At 45.5% G+C, this 26,882-nt stretch overlaps 1 protein-coding gene across 1 annotated transcript in view; it reads right to left on the bottom strand.

Annotated features, from left to right (window-relative positions):
* LOC122399141 overlaps positions 1 to 26,882 on the bottom strand; it is a 131,613-nt gene that overhangs the window by 27,753 nt on the left and 76,978 nt on the right. Inside the window, exon 3 of the mRNA XM_043399576.1 lies at positions 9,401 to 9,823. Coding sequence (XP_043255511.1) covers positions 9,401 to 9,823 — 423 coding nt within the window. The remainder of the gene's footprint in view (positions 1 to 9,400; positions 9,824 to 26,882) is intronic.

Here is a 26,882-nt window from a genome sequence, read left to right as displayed (position 1 = left end):
TTCCAAAGACCCGGCAAATTGAAATGCGCGCCGCGTGGACGAGCGGGCTTCTGCTCACGACGCTTCCATACGACGGCGACGACTTGTTATGTCGGACACGCGTCGCCGGTGCTCTTGGATATCTTGATTCCGATGGGGGGTCAGGGGATTTTAGCCATTCTTTTCTGGGTCGCTCGAAACCAGAGGATTTTCCGATAATAGGGCCAGAAAGGCTCCGCAAACTCTCGTTTTTTATGTAGGATTTTGGGATATAAAGAATGTGGAATATTCTTTGAAAAAATGCAAAATGATTGTTGCGGTGAGATCTGGCAAGGAACTAAACAAAAAACGAAATCGTAGGTCATGTAATGTTAAATTGATTATATCGGCGTTGCATTTCAACATCTCGGAGTACCAAACCGTAGAGAATTTAGGTATTTTAACGAACGTCTTCCACGTACGCGGTAGCCCCGATAAACTCCGTCGGCATCAAGGAACTAGCTGCCAAATGGCGAACTGGTCTAACAAGCCTGCGAAAAGATTCCATCCACGAAGTTTCATTAGCACGAAACGCGAGATCGCGGCTCTGATCTCTCTTTTCGCTCCCGCCTTTGGGCCTTTGCCCGTTGAAATTGTCGCCTCGAATGCCTCTGTCTAGCAACGCCGGTCACGAGGAACCGGCCATAGAGATCGCGAGGTCAAAAACACGATCCGCGATCACGTAGTGTCGGCCGTGTAGCGCGAAACTGGCGCGTTTTCGCAAGGGGTTGCTGGGCCTGCTCGACCCCGAGGCCCCCGAGAACCGGACTATCCGTTTGCAAAACAGGAAGGCGTGGACGTCTTAACTTTCCAGGACGAATTGAAACGCCTGAGAACCGGAATTACACGAAACGGGAGTTCGCGGCTAGCCATTCCGCGCGACGTCGCCGGTAATTGTGACACAAAGGTCGAGAAACCAGTGGCGTTGGAATAGAAATCATAAAGGGCATTCCTCGGTGGACTACAGTGAGTTCAGTTCAACGGAGTTTATTGCTCATTCTGCCCTGAACGGAGCGAACATCTCGCTGGTACCATTACAGCCCTGTCCATAAATCCCAGCTTGAAGTCTGTTCCTATTTCCTCTTTTCGTATATCGTGTCTATCGCTCAATTTCTTTGCTACGCCCTATTATGTAAATTTATTAAATTTTATCTTTTATCAGAAACTAAAATAAAACATTGTAACAAGGATCCCCAGAATGAAATACTAAGTATGTGTATAATAATAAAATGTAGTATGGCGACTATACGAGTGCAAAGGGTGAAGACAGTTGTATACTTTCGGGCCCGTTTTCACCACTGAGCGTAACCCTTGGAAATTCTCGTAATCTAAACAAGCTCGAAGGAAGACCCAGGGGACCTTTATCCCTGTTCGACCCAAGTAGTTCAACGAAAGGCCCTTATCGGTTCGATCTCACGCCTCAAAGTAACAGCCTCGTCCAGTTTGGTTGCCTCCCGCAATTACGCCCAGCGACCAGTCCCGGGCCCCATAAAACGGGGCTTCCCCGGCGGACTCGCGTCAGAGAGCCGCTCGACGTGGAAAACGCGCGACGAGGGTGTGCGCCGCGAGGGAGGGGCGAAAAACGTTTACGGCGTTTTGTGATCATAAATTCAAATAAAGGGGAACGCGCTCGCGTTACGTGTCGGGCATAAAGCACCGGCGGACAGCGAAAACGGGCCGTGGCACTCGTCCCGCGCGGCTTGATTCTGGTTCTTCAGGCCCGTTTCGTTTTACGACGTGACACGAGGCTCCTCGTCAAGTGGGTCAGAGGCCAGCGTGTACCAGAGGCACGCCGGGTTCCTCGTACCCGACAGATCTCCGCGTAACGATAACCGAACGACGAAACGCGTAATAAGGAGTTAAGACGACGCCGAACTGCGGGAGGGAGCGTTGGGCTACCTTGCCCACTTCTTTGCCATTTGCTACATTTTCCCCCTCTCCCGTGTTTCTAGACTTTTCTAAGTTCATATAGACCCCTTCTTTCTTCAATGTTTCCACTCTTATCAAAATGGAAACACCTACGCTTGTACACAACTTAATCGAAACGTACTGGACAAAAATTGCAAATGCATCTGCTCTCACAGATTTATTCACGCGAACATATATTGTAAGAAGTGTTTATTTAGTATTTTTGTTTATGATATGTAGATAGGAATCGACAGGGTTCGACTTCGAGAGACACTCTGCATCGAACTTTAATAATATTGAATAATATAGTTTATACAGTTACGTTTACAGTGTCCATTGAGTCTGACCACACGGCTGCAACCATCCCTGATATCCTTGCAATATATTATCGAATATGTTTTTTAATTTAAATTGGCGGTGGCGCGCCGTGAATCAGAAACCCAAGCAATTTTCAGAGATGACGCACTTTGAAAGATGCGTACAATAACCATCGTCCGGAGTGATTCATGCCCCACTGAAAATATACACGTGTGGCACTATATACTTGCGCACGAAAGGCTCGCGTACTTTTTTCTTTTCTTTTTTTTAGAAGATCGCCGCCTAACGATAACCCGCGAACGCAATAAAACGCGACGCCGCGGTCAGTCATTGCGGACGCTACCGCTTTCATTAAAAGTCGACCTTTGAACCGTCTCTAGGAGACGAGCGTCATTTTGTATTTCACACGGAAACGGAACGGCGAAACAGGTCTCGTTCGCGTTTCTACGATTGCGTTGCCGGAATTACGAAATAAGTCTTTTCGAGGGTCGACCGCGCTCGGAATTGGTTCGATTAAATATATGGAGCACTGAAGAAAATACGTGTCCTGGGAACTTAAACTCCTTCGCGTTCTTTACCTGGTTTAATGGACATAAGATACTGTCTTTAATGTTACATTCGTCAACAATTGTTTTAGTAAATTTGTTTCGTGATGTGGCAACGTGTTAAGGTGTGAGGCGCTTCACATCGATTTCTTAGAGATTCTGAGAGAAAAGTGTGAGTTTTCATCGAATTTTTCAGCGACAGTGTTGATATCGCGGACGACAGGAAACGCAAGCGCGGCGAAACGAAATCCACCGCGAACGATCGGTTCGAATTCCGTTTCTCAATACGTAATACATCCCTTGCTTCTGTGTAACTCGGATGTAATGATACGCTATCGCGTGTCGAGGAGAAAGAACCGACAAAAACCGTGCCCGTGATACTCGGCTGGATTGCAAGGAACGATTAATAGCAACGCCGTACGTGGCAACATTGTCGACAAGGGTATCCAGTCCGTGATAGTTATTCGTGGCTGGAAATCTGAACTTTCGAGTCCTGATGGCGCAAGAAGTTGCGTACATTCGTCGAAATATTTCTTATTCTATTAATGTGAATACAAAATTAGATAGACTGGGTCAAGTCCTTTTGAAGATATACTTTACACGCGCAATATTTGATTTTAATATGCATTTGGTTCGGTAAATTCGCTTGTTCCTTTAATTCCAGCGTTCTCCGGGTTTGAAGGTCGCGGTTGTCATTCGCTGGCACGGGAGTTTAGATTAAAGTAGCGATCGTGGGGCCCCGCGGGGCCCGACTTTATCGCGTCGGCTCGCTGTGAAACCGTGCGCCGATCCCTGGCGACGTTACAACCCCATGGCGAGCCATAAGTGACTCGACTCGAGCGTAACAGCCCTCCGCTCTAAATTATCTGGCTGTTTGGTCGGCCATCGCGTCGAGATTTCGCAGATTTCTGAAACTTTTCGCCTCATAATGGCGCCATTCCGCGCCCGGAGTAATAATAATTTCGTTCGTTAAGGGTAACACGCGCTTCGTCGCGCGAATTTCGCGCGCCAAAATGGCGTCGATACTTTCGTTAATTTCTAGCGAAATTTATTCTTGGAAAGGACACTCGTGCAAACGTTACGAATAAATTGCTGTACGTTTATTAATCGAATATCGTTTTGCCCATCTATGGCCGCGCGTTTATTGGATGTGACGTGTGTATCCGCGTTCGAGGAGATTCCAGCGTCGATAAAAATAGGATAACTCTCGCGAGGCTGCCTTCGGACACTCCGAGTGCTAAAACACCTTCGTTCCGTTCGGTTTCGATTCGCATAAGAGCCACAGGTTCATCGGATTCGACGTATATCCGCGTTCGGACGTATTTTACAACCGTGTCTCCAGGGTTGCGCAACCAGGGGGAACTTGGACTGTCGTTAGCAGCGTCGCTGGATAGTTTACAAACTTCGCCGGGGTCTAAGGAGCCTCGTAGAATGCGTATATTTATCGCGATCCTCGGTTTCCTGAAGACACTCCGCGCCGAAGAAAATTCGAGCGTGATTGCGATTACCAATGAGCATAACTCTCGGTTCGAACGCGCGATTGAGAAATTTCTACCGGCAGAGGATACCGTCGAACGAGAATAACCATTACGGTAATTACTGGCTCGATAAAAATATTCAAACGTTGCAGCCTCGATGCGATTTACAATCTTCCAGGTCGTAACCGTCAGCTCTGGTTTGGTGAAAGAATTCTTAGAAACGCAAGAACCAAGAAAAAAAAATTTACAAATCCTTCGTTAAGATTTCCACCAGAAACGCGAAGTTAAAAATCGTCGAAAGTCTTACTCCAATTAAGAACCGCGAGAGAAACTAAATTAGAAAGTGCTCGATAACGCCAGAAAAATGGCCGGCCATTGAAACGACCGCAATTAATTGCAATTAAATGGACCTTTTCGACGCGACGACGGTAGAGAGGCGCAATTTGTTTCACGGTAGCCAAAGAATTTTATGTCGAGAGCTTTTTTGCAGCGTGGCTCGCGATGACGTACGATTTTAACGGTCAGGCGTTTATATTACGGACTTTCCGCGGTGAATTCGCTGGGGGACCCTAACGTCTTAACATCGGCAACGGTATATGCCTAACCCAGACCTTGTATTCACGTTGCAGGCGTATATCGTTGGCCATTAGTAAGCGATACCTGAAAAGGAGTATAGAGGCGGCTCGAGGATCGCACGTCTTCGCGTTTATTCCGTAATATCTTCGCGGTTTCACGAAGGCACGTCGTTGGTTTTGACCGGAGGCGTCTCTAAATTGTTTGCTCGTGACCTATGAGAGACGAAGACCCTTTTCTGCGTCCGACATTTTTGTTACTGCTTGAAATCCTCGCGACTTGGGAGGTAGACGCATGAACGATTATCAGTGAAAGTGACAATGGCTGAGCTCCGCTGATTTAATCATAGTTGAAAACTGAGATCTTCCCTCGAAGCAGCCCACGATCTTCGTATGGGGAACAGAATTCAACTCACAAACCATTCTGGGATATATGAAATAAGGTATCGAGTATGCAGCCTTTGTTACGAGCTTTCGATTGCGATCATTTTTAAATTCTGAATTTCTTATACAAAAAGACCAAACTTCGATGAGATTCCTTTGAAACGTAGACTTTTTCCCAAAGCCGTAAAAGGGTACAGAATTGAACAGGATTTACAGGAATACGTTGTTCAGTTTTGGAAAAATTCATCACGGTTGTCGCGGTGTCAACATGAGAAATGATAGAAGGAACGAGTTCTCGAGGCCGAACAAGACTCTTAGCGAAGATGCTGTTTCAGCATTAGTCGATAGAAGATTATTTTTACTTTAATGAAACATCGTACACTCAGCGCGACGCAAGGTAATATTTCTCGACTGTAATACCAGTTTCGAATGAAACTACTTATCAAAACTTCGTTTAAGTTTAAATATCGATTGCCTCGTTAGGATATCCTCCGCCTGTGTATACGATATTATCACCAAAGCGTTTCTGTCGGTACATCTATTCTGTTCGCGAGTGCTGCATCGAGAATCCTCGAAGTCACCGAAGAGGAAACAAATTAACTACCCCTGAGTCTCTCGTGAAACCGCCCCTGTGCGAGTCTCACGCGTCGATTCCGATCCCCCGGGTGACGGCCGCGATACAATGAAATTGGATTAAGCTCGCGTTCAGGAGTTACATCCACTGTGTCCTCCCGGCGAACAAAGAGAGAGAGAGATAGTTTTAACGATCCACCGGCGTACAAATTGTCGAGATGGTATCTTTGGGCCCCGCGGGAGCCTCGCGAGCGAGAGAGAACAGATAGCGGACGCGATAAACCGAGTGCAACGAGGACCCAGGATCGCGGAAAGAGGATGGATAGAGGACAGGGGGAGATGATGCGAGGGAAGATTAGGGCGGTATCTCCCCACCGGCGCGGAGACTCGGGTGATCCTGATGCCACTGTTGCCGACAGCGCGCCGTCGCTATTCGTCGCCCTGGGCCCGAACGATGGGTCCCGTACGTTAAGGATTCTCAACAGTAAATTACAAAATATGCTAAGCGGCTGATATAAATCAAAACCTGGCAAGGGTTGCCCTAGGAGTCGCTACGAAGGGCTGCTGTCCTCGTCCACGGCTACCCCGAACGGGGGGGCACTCGATTCCGGTTTCGCGGGACCCAAAATAAGGAGGGTGCCCCGTGTCACGAATCCAGGAGACTCTCTCTCTCACAACGTGCCAACATCGGAGTTTGCAAACCGAGCAAATGGACCGGAAGACCCAGCACATGTGCGATTTAGGGTTTAGGACACCGTATTTGGACCGGCGATATAATTGGATCGACGTTGAAATTAATACAGTAATGGTTGCTGCTTTCGAAGGATCTAGCATTGATAGAACGTTGGAACGATTTTATACTAGGAAGATAGTGTAAATTTTTAGAATCTGGACCGTAGAAGGTCAACAGGTCGACTGCCAGACTAAACCTCTCAAATTGTCTCTGTTTTTAGACAACTGGAAACTGGCACACTCCTATCTAGATTTATTTTCTTTAACATCTGATTTTAAGAATTAATTGTTTTAGCTCCTCAGTGAAGAATCAATGTGTTAGAGTATCTTATTTATCAATTTAACCCTTTGCATTCGGAGACTTCTCTTACGAAATAGATAGTAAATACTAATAGTAAAGGCTTAATACAGTATATAAGGCAGCAGAAATAATAAAACAGTATATTTTAAAACGAAGGCACGGCCATATTAGCATTAAAGAAGAAAAAATTCCATTCTGTTACACAATGTGCAATTACTACGTAATAAATAATATCGGATAAGGAGTAGCCTGAACAAATGGCGCGGTTCTGTTTCGGGGCACGGGAACGGATGGCGTCGGTTATGAAACACGAATTAGCCGAGCGAATCGGGGTGCAGTAGGCGATTGTGATTCGCATCGTGGATCAACGACGGAGATTTATGGCTGGCCTGGGTCGTCACGGGGGTCGATTTCGCGGCGAGCTGGCGCTACTTCACGGGGATCCGCGATATCCAGGTGCGATAAAAGCGCGCGGTCGCGTTTGATAGGGCCGCGGGAGCTGGCACGCCGATCCCAGCGAGTTCGATGCGCGATTGAGATACCGGTCGAGAGGATCGATCGGTTTCGCCGACGTCTCGGCCAAGATCTGCCCGCCACTGTTTGCCCGCGCGAGGCCACCCTCTGGGAAAACGTAATTACCGAAATGTTAGATTAGTCTGACGTTTCAATATTCAAAAAATGCGGTGCAATCACCGGGGATCGTTAACCCTCCGACCATTCGCGAGTCGAATGGATATTAAAGTTTTTAGACTGTTCTAAGACAGTGGAAATTCAAGATTCTCCACTTTCGTCTTTGCTATCTGATACCAAACTTTGTCCAGTTTTTTATAAAAATATATAAATCATGCAACCGATCAGACCGGTCGTGATAGACAAGGCAGACTACATATTTTTCTCAGAAAACAAACACGAATAGAAGTGAATATTCATTGTACGTATACTATAAGAAAAGTCGTGAAGTTGAATGGCGCTGAAGTAATATTGTGTGTTAGAAATTCTAAACGAAATTTTAAAAACGGTCATTTGAGATAAAATATCTGATTAGCAGACCATTCGAGCAGTCCTAGTTCCAGCGGAGATCGGGTGACCAGCGATTGTTCCACATAGAGACGACGCGCGTCGCGATAAATTATGCCGGTCGCGAGCACTCAATTATGCGCGCTGGGACTATTAATCGAGATACGGGGAAACGTGGATGTTAATAAAGCGTCGGGCAGCGCCGAAGAGTGTTTTCAGCGACGTTTACACGCGCTATCTGGCGATCTACGCTAATCGAGCACTCCCGATGCGCCTAGTCGTCACGCGCCGCTATCTTCGCGAACTCGCGAACCTTTTGGTCTCAGTTTCCAGCCAATGCCAGCTCGTATCGTTGAATTAACACGTTTCGTACTGGACATCGGCGAACAGAATTTTTAATCGACCAACGTTCGTCTGAAACGATCATACCGAATCCCATCTACATAATTATTCTCTGCCGGTTACGTAAGATCTCAATTCTTGACATTCAAAACATTATTTTTTCTTGTTCAAAGTTATCGATGGTCCAATTGATCGCAGACAGCTCTTATCGAGTATAAACTTCTATGCTCCGTTACTTTTATTCCAAGAAGTTATACATCTCGTTTCCTAAAACCCTTATTAACAATCCCTTGTAATGTGAGAAATTATTTGAAGTTATCGCGACCGCGTTTTCTCCGGATGAACATTGCAAAGACAAAAGAGATGCATCCCGATATGCATCGATGCAACGCTGCGAGCGTATGTTTGTGCATTATTCAGTCGCTGGAACTGCGTGCTTAGAATATTTCCATGTATCGCGGGAAGGCGTTGCAGGATAACTGTGGAAAGTCGTGATTTTTATCTGGTGACCTTAAGACACAGATACTAATATGCCATAGGTTCAACGGCGAGGCAACGCGTCATTTTGCATTAGCATTATGCAGCCGCGCGATAATGAATAGTTTCGCTATAGTATCGCTGCCTTGAGTCTTGGACTACGGGAGAACGTATTTCAGCATTTTTCGTTCGACCGGGAACGTCCTCAAATATTTTCAGCAACGGATGATTCGAATATTTATCAACTTATTCGAAAAAATCAACAGTATTATTTCGAACCAAAGGTTCTCAAAGATCTCGAAAGTCTCCATCGAGTTTCTATCGTGGGAGGTTAATAGATATGTACTCGAGAAACAAGCACCTAACGCGTGATTTTATAAACCGATACGGTGGTTATGTTTGCCTCTTACGCACCTACGTATATATTCTCTCACATTAGAATAAAAGCAATTTTTATTTGTTTGGAGCTGCTCGAATGAGGCTTCGGTATTTTCCAGATTTTATTAACCCTTTGCACTAACTCAAACACACTTACGAAATAGATAGTAAATACTCCAAACAAACATCTTTTTAAATTAAAAAATAATCAAATTATCATGTTCGCCAGGCATTCGTAAAACAAACCTGTTCTTCCACATTCAAATCGAACAAAATTGGATACTGTACGTTTCGATTCTAATTGAATGGTACGTCGAAGGATTAAAGTTCGGTTTTCTAATATTTGTTGGCACTTACGTGGACCATAGTTCATGAGTGGGCGGTAGTTTGACGTCCGTCGCGGTCTTTTCCGGCAGCTTGTAGTACTCGTAGACGTAGGAAGCGGCAGGATCGTCGCCATGGCTGGTGACGGCCGAGACCTGGTGTTGCTGTTGGAGATTGAGCATCGCCGCGGTCGCTACCGAGAGCGGATGCTCGCAGTAGGTCCGCCAGTCGCCCTCCATACCCTGCACCTGCACCTGCACCGCAGCAACCCTCTTGTGGACCTCCGGGTCGGCGCCCTCGGCGCCGCTTTGCAGGGACTGGGCCGCCTCCTCCGCGCCTAGTTCCTCCTCTTCCTCTGTATCACGCTGACCGGACACGTAGCTAGGCTGCTGTTGCTGCGAGGTGTCGTCGTTTACCACGCCGCCGTTCGTCTCCTCCTCGCCGCGACTTCGTCGTCTGAAATAACAAACGTGGTCCTTTGTTAGACGCTTCTCCTTTGCCACGGTATCACAAAAGTAGTGCAATTAAACGTCTTTTCCCTTCTTCCTGCTCGTTTGAGTATAGAAAACAAAAGAAAGCGGCAGAAATTAGTTTATTTTTAATCTATTTTATTAATTTTTGTACTTTTTTTTTAGTAATTTTAAATTTCTTTGGGTCGTATATTATTTTCACGAGAACGTCTTGTAAAATCTTTGAAAACCACTGATTTATACGAGACTCCAGGTGGTAAGCTGAGAGACTTCAATGCCTGGTAGCACAGTGCAACCCAGCGCCCTATCCAACGAATTTATATCTTCCAGTATTTAATATTACGTTTAATTCACGTTCGACAGCTCTTTTACTCGTACTAACGTCTTGACAATAATTTCGAAGGGTTAAAATAGCAATATTTGTGGATTATATAAGTGAGAAGCTAATAAACTAAATGCATCCAATTTCGACTCGGTCGTCGACTCTTTCGATTCATTCAATTAATACGACTATTCTCATATGGATATAGAAAGATGAAGCCAGATGTTTTTAAGAATTAAATCTCTGTTTCGCGTTCAACAACTCGTTCCTGGCAGTCCATTCCCCAGGAAACAGTGGACAGCGGTCGACAAACGCCGTCGAAGCTCCGACTGGCGTTCCGTACGATCGTTCGTCGATTTCCCAGAAGGTCGGGGAATGAATTCGCGGGGGAATAACTGTTAGAAATGCCTCGGACATCGTGGAATAAATTACCGCCGGGACCGTCGAATTTATCAATTAACGATAATCGCGGCGCGCGAGCCCCGACCGATGATTCCTCAATTTAGCAATGCCCACCGCGACGGTGGATCCCTCGCGCCACACACAGCTCGCCAGCGTTGATAATTTATTGTCAGCCGCGTCGCGATATCTAATCGCCTCTAAGAACTCCCGTGCGCTGCCATGCCAGCGTGTTTGGTCGAACAGCCACCTGGATATTTGTCATTGGCCGCTGGTTTCCGGGGAAGTTTGCCTTTGGGGTCGCGGGACGGTACACCGGAGACGGGGAAAAATCCTTATCTAGATACAAATTCCCAATAACGAACGGACTATGTATCCAATAAGGAACGAAGCACTTTCCCTGTTCGTTCGACAAAAATTTATATTTGAATACATTTCTCACAAAACTATCTTTTCTGAATTTGCTTCCACGATATCTGAAGATTTACTTGACTTAAAAATTTGTGAATATTACTGAAAGAGTAATAAATATATATGTGAAGCGCCTGTTACAAGAACTTGCATAGTTTCTTTACAAAAAAATACCAGAAAGAATATAAAAAACGCGTTTTACAGTAGAGTCCCTTAATCGAACAAATCTCTGCGGAACAGAAGCGATCGACACTGCGTTTACACGGACGATTTGGATCGACTGGAGGCCGATCGATCAAAAGTCGTCTAATGCAAACGGCGTCTTTAGGATGTTGATTCTCTATCTCAGGCCTAAGCAAACGCATTCCGACGGCTCCAACCTGGTTTCCATCGAAGTGAGCGCGATAGCTCTCGGGCAAGACGAATGACGCCTGGACGATCGCGGATCGATCGAACCGGAGGATGGATCAGCTCCATCGAGAGTGTCCAGGCGGCTCACGAACCGCTGATAAACGACGGATTACAAGCCGCGATTCGCGAGCGTCGTTATGTTACAATTTGTCTTGGCTGGCAGAGCCCTGCCACTGTTTTTCATTCCTACTCGCGATATCGTCGGCGAAACGCTGATGCACGAGAGAGATGCTTCCCGAGCGGCATTGCGGTTTCCGTAGAAAGTTATTGGACGTCGAGGATTCCGGGAATCTGGCGAATAGTCGTTTTCGAAGCGTTTCAGAAGTGGCTGTCGGAGAAGTGTTTGAGTTGGAACTCGTTCGCGGTTGAAAAATGCATCGATGAATTTGTAGAAGTCTCTTCGTTGCTTTGAACCATGAAATTTGTAGTTTCGTAATTCTATGATAAATTAGAAATTGTAGATCGTGTGGTTTGAAATTTTTCAAAAAGAATGCATAATGGAGGTGCAAATTCCTTGTAATCGAATGACAAAGGATCGTAGTCCTGTCGAGTATTATTCTGCGGTGTACTGTGCAATTTGTAAGATTGTTTGTTCGAAAGAAAACGACAGATTTGTTGCACGAGAATACGTGGCTGTCACGCCACGGCGCGAGGCCTCGCACAGCTTTAATTACTCGGGAGTTTTAAGCAAAAAATTCGCTTCCTGTCGTTCCCTGATCGTACAATGTTCCCCGGATCTCTCGCCAGGTGATTCTTTCCCTTTTTCTCCGTCGTAAACGGGCGCTAAAAGGACACGCGAGACACGATAATGGAAAAATCGCAGGAAGAGTCAGACTCGATTCCAGCATCTGCTTATTACTTTCGAAGACCGGGGGGAGAAAAAAGCATTCGATGATGCGTAAGAGAGGATACGGAGATTACTTTGAGGATGATATAATATAATTAATAATAAATTGCTCGTATTTGATGTCCTGAAACTTTTAGATCACATGCAGGGAAATCTATACAATTTATGATATATGTAGCCTGTACTCAAACTGGAGAAATAAGCTATTTATCAGTGAAAGTTTTGTACGAATCGGTCCAGTGGTTCTCGAGTATATCGCGTACAAACTAATTTATATAATAGGATAGATACAGATATGCCCAAAGTGACGATTGCCTCGAAGCAGTTCTTTTCTTTATCAGGACAAATTTCCAACACGCCTAATAAGTGACGCACAGATTTGTTCACATAAATTTCGATCGGTGACCAGCTGTGAAAACTGCTACCTTATCCTCGTTATCTGTCCTGTGTTTATTTCTGGTACATACAGGTTATCTAGTTCTCCTAATTCCGTTTAGAAAAGCGATACGAAAATACCAACAAGAAGGATATAGAAAATATAAATACAATGCTCTTCAAAATGTCGCATATTACGCATATTACGTATATCAAGGATCATTGATGTATCATACTAATTACATTATTATTCGGTTTGCACTATTGCTTTCTCCTATTAAACTTTGACCCGATAGACACGTTCATTTAGCAGCAGATGGTCGCTTGGAAAAATATTCTGTCTAAAGTATGGACACTCCGTGTTTTCTCTCGATACTTTTCCCTTGAAGTTAGGTTTACCTCACCTTTATGCAATTACTCCGTTATGACATGCACGCTTTCTTCTAATTTGCATCACACTGGCGTATTAATAATAATAATAATTACGATACCGTCCAGTCATAACTAGCATTATTGACATTTGATCTCGGTTTCCATGTTCAAGCTAATCGATCGAATCGTCTGATATAGTCTTTAACGAAGCATTGATACATCCACTATTACGTAATGTTTTTTTTAAACAACGTATCAGTGCAGTTCGAATATTTAATTTGACGTAAAGATGGACTCTCTCTTGGATTCTGTTTATATTTCTGAGCTTGCGTAGCCATTTCTTAGAGAACTCAGTCGCCTTCGTATGCAACGTCTCTAACATCAAAATTGTTTTAAATTAAATACCAAAGCTTCTTTCCTGGCACAAAAATCTTATCTGCGAACGATTGAACGCGATCTCCAGGTTCTCGGGTCCTCCAGTTCCAGTTGCGCCAAAGGAATCTACGAATTCGTTGAAAGATCCAGCGAACCGTACGAGCAAAGAAACCCTCCGCGTATCCGTCTCCCCGGTGTTTGCACGTCTCCACTTTGATGATCACGAATGAACTCATTATACGCGTGCACGGTACCGCGTGAAAACGAACCTCCTCCCCGTGGAAGATCGCGACGCTGCGTCCTGGCGCGATCGGCGTCATCGAACCCGGGGTTGCCCGACGGCCGTGGCTGTGCAAACACCCGTCGAGGAAAATATTTGCACAGGATAACGCGGCCCCTCATTATCGGGGTAGGTTGGCGCGCTGTTAGAGGGGCGACGGTTGCCCAGGTGCGGGAACAGGAGCAACAAGACGAAGGACTACGGGCGTCGAACGACCGGGAAGAAGGATGGACGAGGTCGGTGAGAAGGAAAACGAGAGGAAGAAAAAGGGATAAGAGCCCGACGAGACGGCCAGAGCGACGTCGGGGCAAAGGGGGAGGGTAGTATGGGGAGGGGAGAAAAAGGGGAGATTGATTCGACATGCATAAATTAGAGAGGATGAGCCTTTATTCCGTGCGCGACTCACCGGGATCGGGATTGGGATTGGATTTGGGATGCGCGCGAGAGGAGTATAAATTGATGACTGTAGGCAAAAGGCAGGGGTTTATAATAATTAATCTTCGTGCGTGCATATATATATATATGGTTCCCCGTCCTTCTCGTACCCCGAGCGACACTCTTCGTCCTTCATCCGGCGTCTCGTTCCACTCGCGAGGCATCTGCTCTCGCATCCGGCGAGTATTTTCTTTCGCGCCGCGGTGTTATTATTGTTATTATCGCTGTTATTATTAGTAAACGTCTTTATTACGCGCACCTAGAACCACGCATGTACAGAGGTGTTTTTAATATGGAGGTTCGGAGGAGAATGAAATGCACTTTGTAAAATGAATTAACCCAAAGTTATCGAAAGAGTTAAGAAATAGAACGCGAACCGGAGTCCTCGAACTCGTCGGTTGTCCCTGCGATAAATCTATCTGCCCAGTTCAGCGGTTATGGCTTCGTGGGTATACGATTAATAGTTCGCGAGGTATTTAATGTTGAAATATCGCCGGTAGATGGAACATGCGAACCTGGGGAACCGAAGGAAAGGGAACCTGGAGTGGGAAAAGCGTTTAATATTCCGCGGGAGTGTTGTCCACGCGACTTGGGAACCCACCCTGTCGCTCCCTCGCGTGCATTTCAATAAACCCGCCTTCGCTCGTGCGCACGATCGACCAATCGAACGTCCATTTAATCCACCGGATCATCGATTCCACTTTTACGAAACAAGACTCCCCACACCTTAATTTCAAATAATTTTTGCGTGATTTTCACCCATTTTAAATCATCTTTGAAATTTATTTAATATATCTCCGGAACGTTTTACACGTGGTATAAAAATACCGATCGTCGAAGAATCTGAAAAGCAATTCCGAGAAAGCCGAGCAGCTTTCCGTTCGGAAAGGAAACCGTTTACATTATTAACCCATTATCGGCGTTTAACTTAATTGACCACGATTACAGCTTTATGTCAGCGCGATTTAATAACGTCTAGGAATGTTGTTCATTAATTCACGTAATCGTCCGTCCCGTTTGATCAGCCATCGGCGGACAATTCGTTTCAATCCACGCGATCTCTTATCGATAACTATGCCGCGCGTTTATTCTTTCCAAACGGTTTACACGGCATTCAATTATCCAAACTAACCCACGCGACGTTTCCGTAAAAATTAATACGATAACGACTCAACGACGTCGAACTGGTTTGCGCTCGCGGTCTACTTTAATAACAATTTCGCGATTGTAGAGGATTACCGTCGTTACTGCGCTTGCGAAACCACAGCATCCACAATGGCGTTCGCGCGGAAGCGTATCGATACGAAAAGGATTCCGTGTACGGTGCGCGGGTCGGGCGTTTTCTCCATTCAAATGCTTCCTCGATTGTCTTGTAACCTCGATGCATAATCCGTCCGCCCGATCGCGGCGTTAATAAGATTTATAAAGCAGAAGCGGGGAAAAGAATGCCGCGATACTTTTTACCGATCGCTATCTCGATGTAATGTCACCTTTGCTCGCTCACACGTCCCCGTCGTTTGCTCGGCCGGCTGCCGTGCGGTATGCATACTAATTCCACAAATAAATCTGTTTCTCCGTGCTTCGAGGCCGCTCGCAACGCCGGTCGAAGGGTGAATAAATTTCCGACGATATTTTCCACGAAAACTAGCTCGCCTTCTCGCGCTGTAAAACGGTAGAAGACGATTCGCGGAAACTAGGTCGATTTACAGCTCGAGAAACGAAGAAAAATCACGGAGTCGCGCCATTTTCCAAGTCTTCGGATGTACGAACTGTGCTCGGGAATTCTCGACATTTTTTAGCAAGTTTCCATTCTCGTTTCTCGATAAAACGATTCTTACTTCGAGATTTTAGACGTCTTGCACTGTAGATAATTTTATTTATAGAAATTAATGATCGTGAACGTGACGAAGATAAATGTTACGTTCACGTATTATCTTGAATTGGAGCGTAGAAACATTTTAACTATCTTTTGTGAATAATTTTCTCTGCCCGATCCACGCTTCCTTTCGTTTATTTAAAACCACTTTATTGCGTCGTAAAGGAATTGCAAACATAATCAAACGCTGCCTATATAAACATCAGCCTCCTATTAGTTTATTATAATTGGAAACCGAAGTTTGTCTACTTTCTACCGCAGACCCTCTTCACAGTACAAATGATACGCTATTAATTTATAATGAAACGTTCAGGTAGCAGTAGTTATTAAATTTCTTATCTTACACTTGAAAATAAAACTCTAATTTTATTCACAAGCAAACTCCATTAAAAATACATCAAAATCGCCTTATCCTTCCAGGGAGAATTATTTTGAAAGTGAAATTTAAACCGACATTGACTCCTGACATTTGTCAGTCTCTCGACGACGTATCGCCTAAAAAATTTTGTTATTTATTCGTAATTGCAGCGGCTACCTCTTCCGATATTTTAAACGGTTAAAGAACACCGTAGTCACGATTTACAGTTGATTCTTTCAGCCGTTGTTCGCGAGGATGCCACAGCTGGTTCACAGAATTACGCCGAGCGTTAAAAGTTTCCAGGGGAACGTTAAACGCGCGCAATTAATCGCGCAATTAAGTCTTCCGCGCGCGTATCGCGGAATGTCTCGTTTCCTCCTTTGTACAACGAACGAACAATGGCCGTATAAATCTTCGCTGGCGCGTGTCTGCCCACGTAAAAATCCGCGAGATGAAAACGAGAACGATGCTCGCGTCCGGTGGTGTCGTCGTTTTGCATAATCGGACGACCGGATTATTAATCTCGCGACTAATTCGAAACCTTGCCTCGGGACCCGATCGATTAATTTTACGCTCTCGATCTCGTCCCCGGGATCTAAAGATTATTCTTCGATACCGGGAGCCAGAAAAGAATCACCGCCATGTCGGTCGACTTTTAATTCCGGTATCGTACGGTCGCTGGATGTTTTCAGATACCAGAGAAGCTTGATTATCGTCCCTGTGCAATTTTCAGCCCCTATTAACGTTATACCGGTATTACGATCTCGCGAGCCGGTTGCAGTAACTTTATCGACAACAGACCACGATACAGTCCGCCAGTTTCCAGAGTTCCAGCATAGACTGCTGGGAGAATATTGCTCCCTGTTCCGCGATCGGTTCGTTGCTGGTATTATATTATCTCCTAGCGGGGCATGTCAATTTCCAAACGCCCCTTCGCCAAAGCACTCTTTCATTTCCCACCATTATCCACTGGCGATCCCCAATTTACTGTTATTACTTCTCCTCCGGCTACTTTGCCAGTCGCTACTGTTTTTCCCGCCGATCCGCTGCTTTTTCTTCCGTTACTTTTGCATCGCATGGGGAGTCGTTAGTATCGAGTTTAATCCTATAAGCACTGTACGTGCAAATACACTTTATTGGTACAGAAATTTATTTGAATTTTACGAGATTCTTCGCATAGGAAGATCAGGTCCAACTATAATGCGCTGCAATGTTTTTGTAATGTATTATAAATGAATTTTATATTCCGAAATAACCTTGATTCCTCTAGTCTGGTTCTTCAGTTAATTTTGGAAACGTTATCACAATTATATTTTAAATAATCGTTCGAGGAGGTTTAATTTTCGCGTTTAATAAAGTACTCCGGAGCACAATGTACGAGAAATCAACGTCAGTTTGGTACCTAATGGATTAAACCATCAGTTTCTGCGTTATAATAACTTCCTCGCGAAGCCGCGTCGATCCATCGTGAAATTTCTCGTTTCGATCGGTCGATCGATCATCGGTCGCTCGTTGATCTTTCGCTGGCAATCTCGCCGCAGCATCCAGGACGCGACGTTCACGAGAATAAGACGTCGATCAGGAGAGTACGTCTTTGTCCCGCGAGTCGACCCTCGTCCTGTCGCGAATCGACGATCGTCCTGTAATCAGTATTCCTCCGCTCTCGTGCGTCTGCGCCGGTAACCGGTCACTTCCGGCGGCCACGGCACCACCCAGCCGTCGAAACAAAAAAAAACCAAGAGTCCCTTTCCTCGATCTTAATACGTGGGCACGGTTATGGGTCCGAGACACGCGAGTCTCTGGTCCGGAATAAGTCCCAGAACGAGGGCACCGTTTCACCGCGTCCTGACACTATCATTTTCGACGATTTTTGTCACTTTTTGCCGAAACCCCGCTTCCCGAAAGAATTCTAGATACCCCGACCTTGTTCTTTGTCGATTTCAGACTGTACCAAAAGTCTAGATCCCTCGTTTTCGATCTTGAAAGATCTTATTACAATATTACAATATTGACACATTTTTTATATATTTCAATGAAATTTATTTCCGAAGTAGAGCTCATGGATATCTACAAAAAAGTATTACACAACATTTTCGTAAAGCGTCAAACAAAATTACTAAAAATGAAAAACGATTTTTTAAGAAAAATCGACAGGGGGTAGGTGCCTAAATTTTTCGTCGATAATGAAAAGTTTCAGATCGTTCTGGAAAAATTATTTTCAGTTTTGGGGGTCAATTGCAATCATTTTCGGTGAATACGCATATCCCTCAAATCCTATCCATTTTCGAGAAAAAAATTCGAGTAGGTGCCTGAATTTTTCGGTGAAAAAAAGAATTTCAAATCGTTCTGGAAAAATTATTTTCGGTTGCGGTGGTCAATTACAATCATTTTCGGTGAATACACATACCCTTCAAATCCTATCTATTTTCGAGAAAAAAATTCGAGTAGGTGCCTAAATTTTTCGGTGAAAAAAAAAATTTCAAATCGTTCTAAAAAAATTAGTTTTAGTTGTGGGGGTCAATTAAAATCATTTTCGGTGAATATACATACCCCTCAAATCCTATCCATTTTCGAGAAAAAAATTCGAGTAGGTGCCTAAATTTTTCGGTGAAAAAAAGAATTTCAAATCGTTCTGGAAAAATTATTTTCGGTTGCGGTGGTCAATTACAATCATTCTTGGTGAACAGACATACCCCCGAAATCCTACGTACTTTCGAGAAAAAAATTCCTTTCCCTAAAATATAATGTCTGACTATGAATGAATGATTCCCCTGAAAACATGAACTTCTGAACGGATTGGAGGATTTCTAAACAACGCGTATTTTAGTAGAGAATATGTAGAAATTCTGAGAATGTTCGAAATGTCGTTCCTTACCCCCGTAAACTGAGAAAACCCTCATAAAAGGCTGTTGTTTTGAAAAGTAGCCGGAAATTCACGCTCGAGCGAGCGTAACGGCGATAGGATCTTCATTAAGAATTTCCATGTCGCTTCCATTTTACTTTCCCCTCGTCCGAGGTGACGTGAACCCCCGGCAAAAACGAAAGCAACCCTGTGCTTGTAATAAAATCGTCAAACGCGTTCGACATGCTCGTAAAACTTTCTCCGTGGCGAACCTTGGCAGTAAAAATCTCGCTTTCGACGTCGACGGGACGAGGATGGGAGATGAGGACGAGGAAAGGACAAGATCCAAAGGGGGTAGAAAGGTGTCAAGCGTTGACTTTGATGGATCGAAGATCCCCCGGGTTTCGCCTACCCCCTCCCCCTCTCAACGCCGCTCTTCCGTTCTTTTTTGTTCACCACGGACCACCGAGTAGGTACGTATTTGTTTTTTCTTTCTCCGCGGATAAAACGGCGTGTCTGACAGGTTACTCTCTCACGGTGTATGTTAACGTCCTTTGCAACGCGCGTGCACTCGATACGCGTGCAGATGCTGCGAGCCTCGCGGGAGATCGAGCGGCAACTATGCAGCTGCAGTACGTCGCGACGAGAAATCGGATCTAGACCTGAATCGACGCTGAAAATTTCACTTTCCGCGATATTTCCACGATTCCATTAATCGTGGCCCCATAAACATCGAACGACTATAATTATCAAAAGAATCGCGAAGAAATAGGAAATTAAAAATGATCGTTAACCCCTTGCTCTACAATCACGTGTCTGACTTGTCACAATTCTTGATGTCAAGTTTCACAGTCACGTGGCTCACTGGTCATCAAACAAAATTAAATCGTACGTCAAGGTGTCGATAGGAGCTTTACAACCCTTCGAATACGCAGTTTTCAGAAATGAAATAAATTAGCTCGGCAAAGAGATATTTCACTTCGTTCAGATTATTTTCTAACATTTGTACTGCACAAATGTACGTAGTTATCGATTTGTCGTTATCGTTTCGAGCACGCGAGACCTTCCTTTAATCTTTGACTCGCGTTGCGCAACCCAGTCGAGAAGTATACTTGTAGCGTGTCGCGAAAAACGCGGCGAACAAAACGCGCGCGATACCAGACGAAATTACAGGACAGCGATGCTGGCTCGATACCAACACGAATTTGTAACACGATCGGGGGAACGAAATATCAATAGCTGGTAAGGTAATACCATGACCTGTAACGCGACTATTGCTCTACGACGACGCGTGCTACTCGCAATTTTGATTGGCAAAATCCATCGATCCTCCACTCTACAGGTCATCTTCGTCTTTTGAAAATAGTAAATAGGATCTTTTTATATTTATTTATACTCGAAGTTCTTGGTTTGAAGTTACTTTTGCTCCAGAGCAAATTTTATCTAATAACGCGGTCGATCGAATAAACGTCACGATTGAATTGTCCATTAGTATTATTTGAATGAGATTTCGTTCGTTTCCGATAGCAGGCCATTATCTACGGCTTTCATTATCGATCTGCGGCGTGACTCACGCTCGATCGGGCACGGCAATTATGTAAACTGCAGCGGCAATGGATCAGAAGCGCCGGCGGTCGCGATTTTTCGCGCCTTATCGAAAGCTGTCCGCGCCCGTTGTCAATATGGCCGTCGAATTTTTGCGCGCCAGACGTCAGATTAGGCAACACGCGGAGGCGCGTAAATGCAGGATATCCGGGCACGCTGTGTACACCGTATCTGGCTCTCGTTTAGAGCCACGACCACTGCACTTAGCGAAGATCGATGATAAAGGCTAAATCAACTTCTGTACTTGGACTCCGAGCTAATTATTTTCGAACTGGTACGGGGCAAAATACCAGTTACGACCGGTGGCAGAAATTAAAATTGCAGCTCATTCTTTTGCAGGACCTTTATTCGCGGTAAAATTTTAAATAGAATTCGGCATGGGCAGAAGTATGTTACAAAAATGATATTACAATCGCGAAGAGAATGCAACGCAGCATTTTAGTGCAAGTAATACAGCGAATTGAATGGAACTCACGATGAAAAAGTGTACAATCGTTTTCAGCACTCCCTGAAAGACGGGGACCGCCCTTCGGCTGTAACGCTGCTGCCTACGTCGAGAGGAGATTCTAAAACAATCGCTCATCAAGTTAAAATAGAGATGGCTACATTGTTAGGCGATCCATAGATCGATCTCGTGCAGAGGATCGTGACTTTCAACGCATACGAATCCGAGATTTTCCCATGCATACCATCAAAACGCTGAGCAATTATTTTACGTCACCATCTACCATTGATAGCTTCTATTGAAAATCTATCAATATACCCTATTCAAATCGGTGTATCAAGTATAAGAACAGCATTTCAAGAGCTAGTATCAAGCAGAACTAAAAACTCTCCCTCCATCTTCGTTGGATGTCTCTGAAAGTACCCTATCAGGGTATTAAACACAAAAAATACGTCTTAAGGGCAACCTAACTCGGTCCTAACCGGCGTTCTTCCACCGTCTTTCATCGAGGATTTCTCAAACTACCCTATCTGGTCACCAAACGCAAAAACCACCGCGCTAAGAGCAACCATGGACGAAAGTGGAAGTCCAGGTTCCCATTACGGGTTCCCCGTCGCAGACTTTTCCTCATTCCCCGGATATCGGATTAGGTAATGCGCGGAGGCGCATAATACAAGCCGTTATCTGCCCGTTACAATGTACACCCGGTATCTGGGCTCTCGTTTCAGGCCGCTGTCGCAGCTTTCTCTCTGTCTCTACCGCCCTCTCGCCGTATTCGCGTATCTGAAAACGGGGCACGGACGTGGCTACCCAGCGTGACCGCGCGATAGGATAAGCGTCACCCTGTACTTCCTACGCCGCATGAAAATTAACCGAACAGGATGAAAACAATTAGCATCGGCCGGCGTAATCGCGCGCCATTTACGGAGTTGGAGGAAGGGACGATAACGCGGGCCCCGGGCTAACGGAACGACGAGTTCATGGCAAATCCTCCGCGGTATCGTTTGGACGACCAGGTAGCTGAGAAGAATTTCAGGGGTGAGTTATTTCAGGGACGCGTATGCCAGAGCAGTTTCAGCTTCTGGTTTATCTTATCCATTCCACGCGATAGATATCGTGCACAGACGACGAGAACTATGGCTTGGCTGCTAGGATAAGTGTCTTTCTTTTGCTTGAGAAGTTGGTAACTCTTCTGGGATGGTAGAGCAATAAATAATGATACGTTTCTTCCTTTACTTGAGATTTTTTAGACAATCATCGAATAAAGGATCAGAGGATTAAACTAGACTTCAGAAACGTGGATTATGGGTATTCAAATCCTATAATATCTAGGATTCACCTTGTAAAAATTGTACTATTGGTACGGTTAATCCCATTGCTACTATCGACTGTCAAGTAGCGATGTTTGTCTGAATCTAAAAATAATAATATGGATTAGTAATTTTGGAAACCGTGAACCATCGCGCGAAGAGCAAACGGAGGCAACAGGCGACGATAATTGGGCTCATTCGTCAGGTTGAGAGGAGAATATTAACTTTACGATCGAACCTCGACTCGAGGGCTGCTCTATCCCGGGCTAGGTCCGCGCTGAGATATCGTCTCCATCAAAACGGCTATTCGAAAAATCGTCGTTGTCCATATTCGCGGGGAATTGAGTTAAGTGCGGACTCTTGTACCGCGATGATAGCTCTATCGCGACGGTCGCTAACAAGCTGCTCGACTATTAATGCCCTTTTTTTTTGTGCCCGCGTTATCGCGACGAACGCATCGATTCCTCCCGCGGGGTCGATTCGATGTTTGCTCCGTCGTTAAATTAATTTTCTGGCCGTGGTTATTGACTAGTTCGAGTCCCAGAACGTTCCTCCGTGTCTCTACGCCATCGAGCTCGAGGCTCGTCCACGAGATAACGGGGTGGAGAGGAAATTAACGAAGGACTCGGTACTCGGTCGAATTTATATAAGGGAACGAGTTTTGTTCTACGTTTCGAAAAACTGATGCCTGTTAATACCCAGTTTGAGGCATCGACCTGTGCTCGCGAAGGAGTATCAAACGTTTCCCAAGACAGTAGGAAAAGCGAGTGGAGGTTAAAAAGTGTCGTTGCGTTCTGGGAAGGGGCAAAAAGACCAGGTAATGCAAGAACCCAGACGCATCGAGGACGCGAAGCGAATACGGTTCGCGGTTTTATCTTAATGCGATTCGAACGGTCGCCCTTTTATCGGGCCACGTTCGCTGATTATCGAGGTCGACGACACCGATGGACTTCCGCGAGCGACCGCTGACAATAGGGCAAAAAGGGGAACAATTCTCGAAACAGGAGACACCTCTTATTAGCGGCATCGCATTAACGTGCGATAACCGTGCCGCGGTAGGAAAAAGACGCGCAGCTCGCACTCGTGGCTCTTAAACGAGCAATGTCACGCATCGAATCACCTCGGGCCGTGCGTAACCGTGCTTGACTATCGTCATTTTTTACCGTTTTCCAACAAACGTCCCGTCTCTCTCCGCCGCGAGCGTCCGATCGCGTCGTACGGGGCGGTTCATTGAATTATTTAATACCGAGGAGAACGACGGAGACACGGGTCTGATGGATCGCCGTCGCGAAACAACCGATAGCCAAACGAATCGCTCGATTCAACGATCGATGATCGGGGAATATCGCTGCCCGGGAATTTCCTTTCGTTCCTGGAATCGATAAAATTGCCATTTTTCTAACGGTCTCTAGGTAAATAATGGACTACTTCTTGGACGTATTTACAAATAGCAGATTTTAATTAACGATCGAAACTCTGCACTGGAATAACACCACTCTACCCGTCGCTAACGATAGTCCGCTATATCGTTTCAAGCAATGCAGAAAAGTGGCTCGCATAACCATAAAGTGGTTCGAATAGTCATCGTCTTGGTCGACGTTTAAATTTCGAGTCCCCGTTGATGGGTCTCGATCCTTTAAATCGAACGAGAAGAATCCCCCTGCGATCGTCTCGGTCCCGAGCAACGCGAAAGAATACATTTTGTCCGGTATTAAAATGAAGAAAACGAATTAAAATTAACATAAAATTATACGAATAGCCGTATGCCTCGGAACCGTCGACGTCGAAACCGATTATCGTCGTCGATATCCTCCGTATGAAATTCTGCGCGTCGCGTTTCCGCCGGGGCTCGCAAACGCAGCCATTAATTCCATGTTTGGAGCGAGCGCGTACGATTCCCGGCCGTTGCGTCGGCCGGGGATCATCCCGGTAGCCTAATCGTCGCGGGAACCCGTTTCTGATTTCAGTCGGTACTCCTAATTAGGTTCGCGTGACTCCCCCTCCCACGGCACGGGAGCTTATTAATATTTTTCCACGGTAGCGTCGACGAACCGCCCGGCCGTTATCCGCCAGTCGGAACGAATTAACTCTCGGAACTCGGTCGCGGCGAACGTCCATCTAGATAACTCGGCATTCTGATCCCTCGGCTAAGCGACTTCGCGACTGGGAACGAAACCAAAACCAAGAAAAGAGGATGGAAAGAAAAAAAGAAGAAAAAGAGGGAACGCAAGAAGCTTAATAATCTCCGGAGCGAACGGCGGCGCGGGGTACGCGAGCGGGATCGTTCCTGGTCGGCGAAAGAAAGGAAAAAAAATAAAAAGGACAAACGCGCCACGTGAAAGTCAGCCGCTTTCCAATCGACGAGCCGGGGCGCGCACCGAAGGACCTGAATCGATTTGCTAATTAGCCGGCCGCGTCGTCGGGGCTAATTAATTCCGGAGAGCAGGTCGAGAACGGAATCCCGTGGACGTTCGTCGTATGGGGGCCACGCGGGCACGAGACCCACGACAATGAGAGACAATGGACGCCGCGCGTTGATTGTGCCGTGGCGTCTCCTCGCGCATAGAGGTGCAGGGAGGTGTGAAAGAGGATAATAATATAGAGTTACTTCGCCCGGGAGAATATTTCATATCGGTCCATCCCCGCCCCCTTTTGCACCTTCTCGCGCGCCTATTCTTCTCCGTTTCTGCACGGATCGTTCACCCTCTCGGGGCGCCCCTTCGTTTCGGGTCCAGCGCCTCGATCCACGATCCACCGTTCGATCCCTCGCCGCGGGGAGTCCCCGCTGACGAAACTCGACGCTTTTTATCCCGTGGCGCTTCCGTGCACGCGCGAAAAGTCGAGGAGGGGTCACCGGGCGACGAACGCGTGCAAGCTTCCTGCTCTCCTTTCAACGCGGACGCCGCAGAAACGGGAGACTGTGACCAGGAGCCACGGTTCGCTCGCTGAAACACGATTTTTTAATCGTACGAGACGCGTCGTTACTTTTTATTTAGATTCAGTTTCGTTTAATTCGCAACAGAGGCTAGTTACGATCCATACTTTTCTTGAGTAGGAAGATTTCCAAGAATAACCATGATCAGTTGCCCCTATTATGTTATACGTTGTTTAAACCCATGTTTCACTTGCTTGCAGAACTTTTATAAACACGTCATGCAAAGACTCAGACTACGATATTTTCTTCAATATTCTTTAACGAACGTTGCTTTGGAATTCGAGCATATGCACGCTAGTTGCAACAAATGACAATCGTAATCCATTGCATTCATCGTCAATAGATGGCAAAATCACGGTTTTTTAATATTGTGGTGTTTCAAATTAGGAACGTACTCCATATGAGGGCAACTAGTGTGATGAAATCGAACTGGAATAAAAACAATTTTTCCAACACGTGAATATTATTGCAACGCATCAGTGTTACCGGAGCAGCGTATTATTGCCACGCGTTAAAGTCTCCGAGACTCTCGTCGGGTGAATATTAAATATTATCACGCATCGAAGTCATTAAAGCAGCATCGATACTACCACGCGTTCAAATCACCGGAGAGAAATTGCTAAATATCATTCACGCGCATTGAAATCGCCGGAGTCGCGTTGGTAAATATTCTACATTATCGTGAATTGAAGTCATTAAACCAGCATCGATACTACCACGCATTGGGATCGCCGGAGAGAAATTGCTGCATATTATTCACCCGCATTGAAATCGCCGGGGAAACGTTGCCAAATATTATTAATACGGTAAGGTGCACGATACAATAACGAACGACACTTTACTTTATCGCGTAACCAACGTTTAATTACTCTTGGCGTTCCCAAATGAGAGACGTGGCCAAATGTGTGACTTCAACCACTTGACGTACGATTTCATTTCAAATAATTTGTTCGTACAAGAAATGGCCACGAGAAGGAATAGATTTTTGTACATAATACTTGATGACGAGTGAGTAACCTCTTGATTGCAAAATTTGTGACTAGTCAGACTCGTCATTGCATGGCAAGGGATTAATTTCGAATATCGAATCCTGACGGTTCTTTTCTGAAAAATTGTTCGCCCGGCCGAAGCAGAAATCGCGCGTACATTGAAAATAGGAAGGAAAAAAAAAGAGGATGCGTCAACGTACGGCGCATAATCGTCGGAATATATTGCAGGAGGTGTCTCATCAATTGGCGTATCGTCGACAGGATAAAGGATTAAGCGCGCGGCTGCGTTATAAATCGTTCGTGGGTACAAAGTAATTGGTTTCTCATTCGCCTTTAAAACGCCGTCATTCGTAGCGTTATCTTTGCATCGTTCCCCCGAGATGACAAGCCGGCGCTGAAATATCGAGTACAGTGATCTTTAAGGGATTTTATTTTCATACGTAGATCGCGGGTCGCGA

The sequence above is a fragment of the Colletes gigas genome, unplaced genomic scaffold, assembly GCF_013123115.1.
Source record: "Colletes gigas isolate AHSC1104 unplaced genomic scaffold, ASM1312311v1 Colletes_gigas_Sc00012, whole genome shotgun sequence".
NCBI lineage: Eukaryota > Metazoa > Arthropoda > Insecta > Hymenoptera > Colletidae > Colletes > Colletes gigas.
Note: the sequence above shows the minus strand (reverse complement) of the source record. Positions and strands in the feature narration are given on the sequence as shown.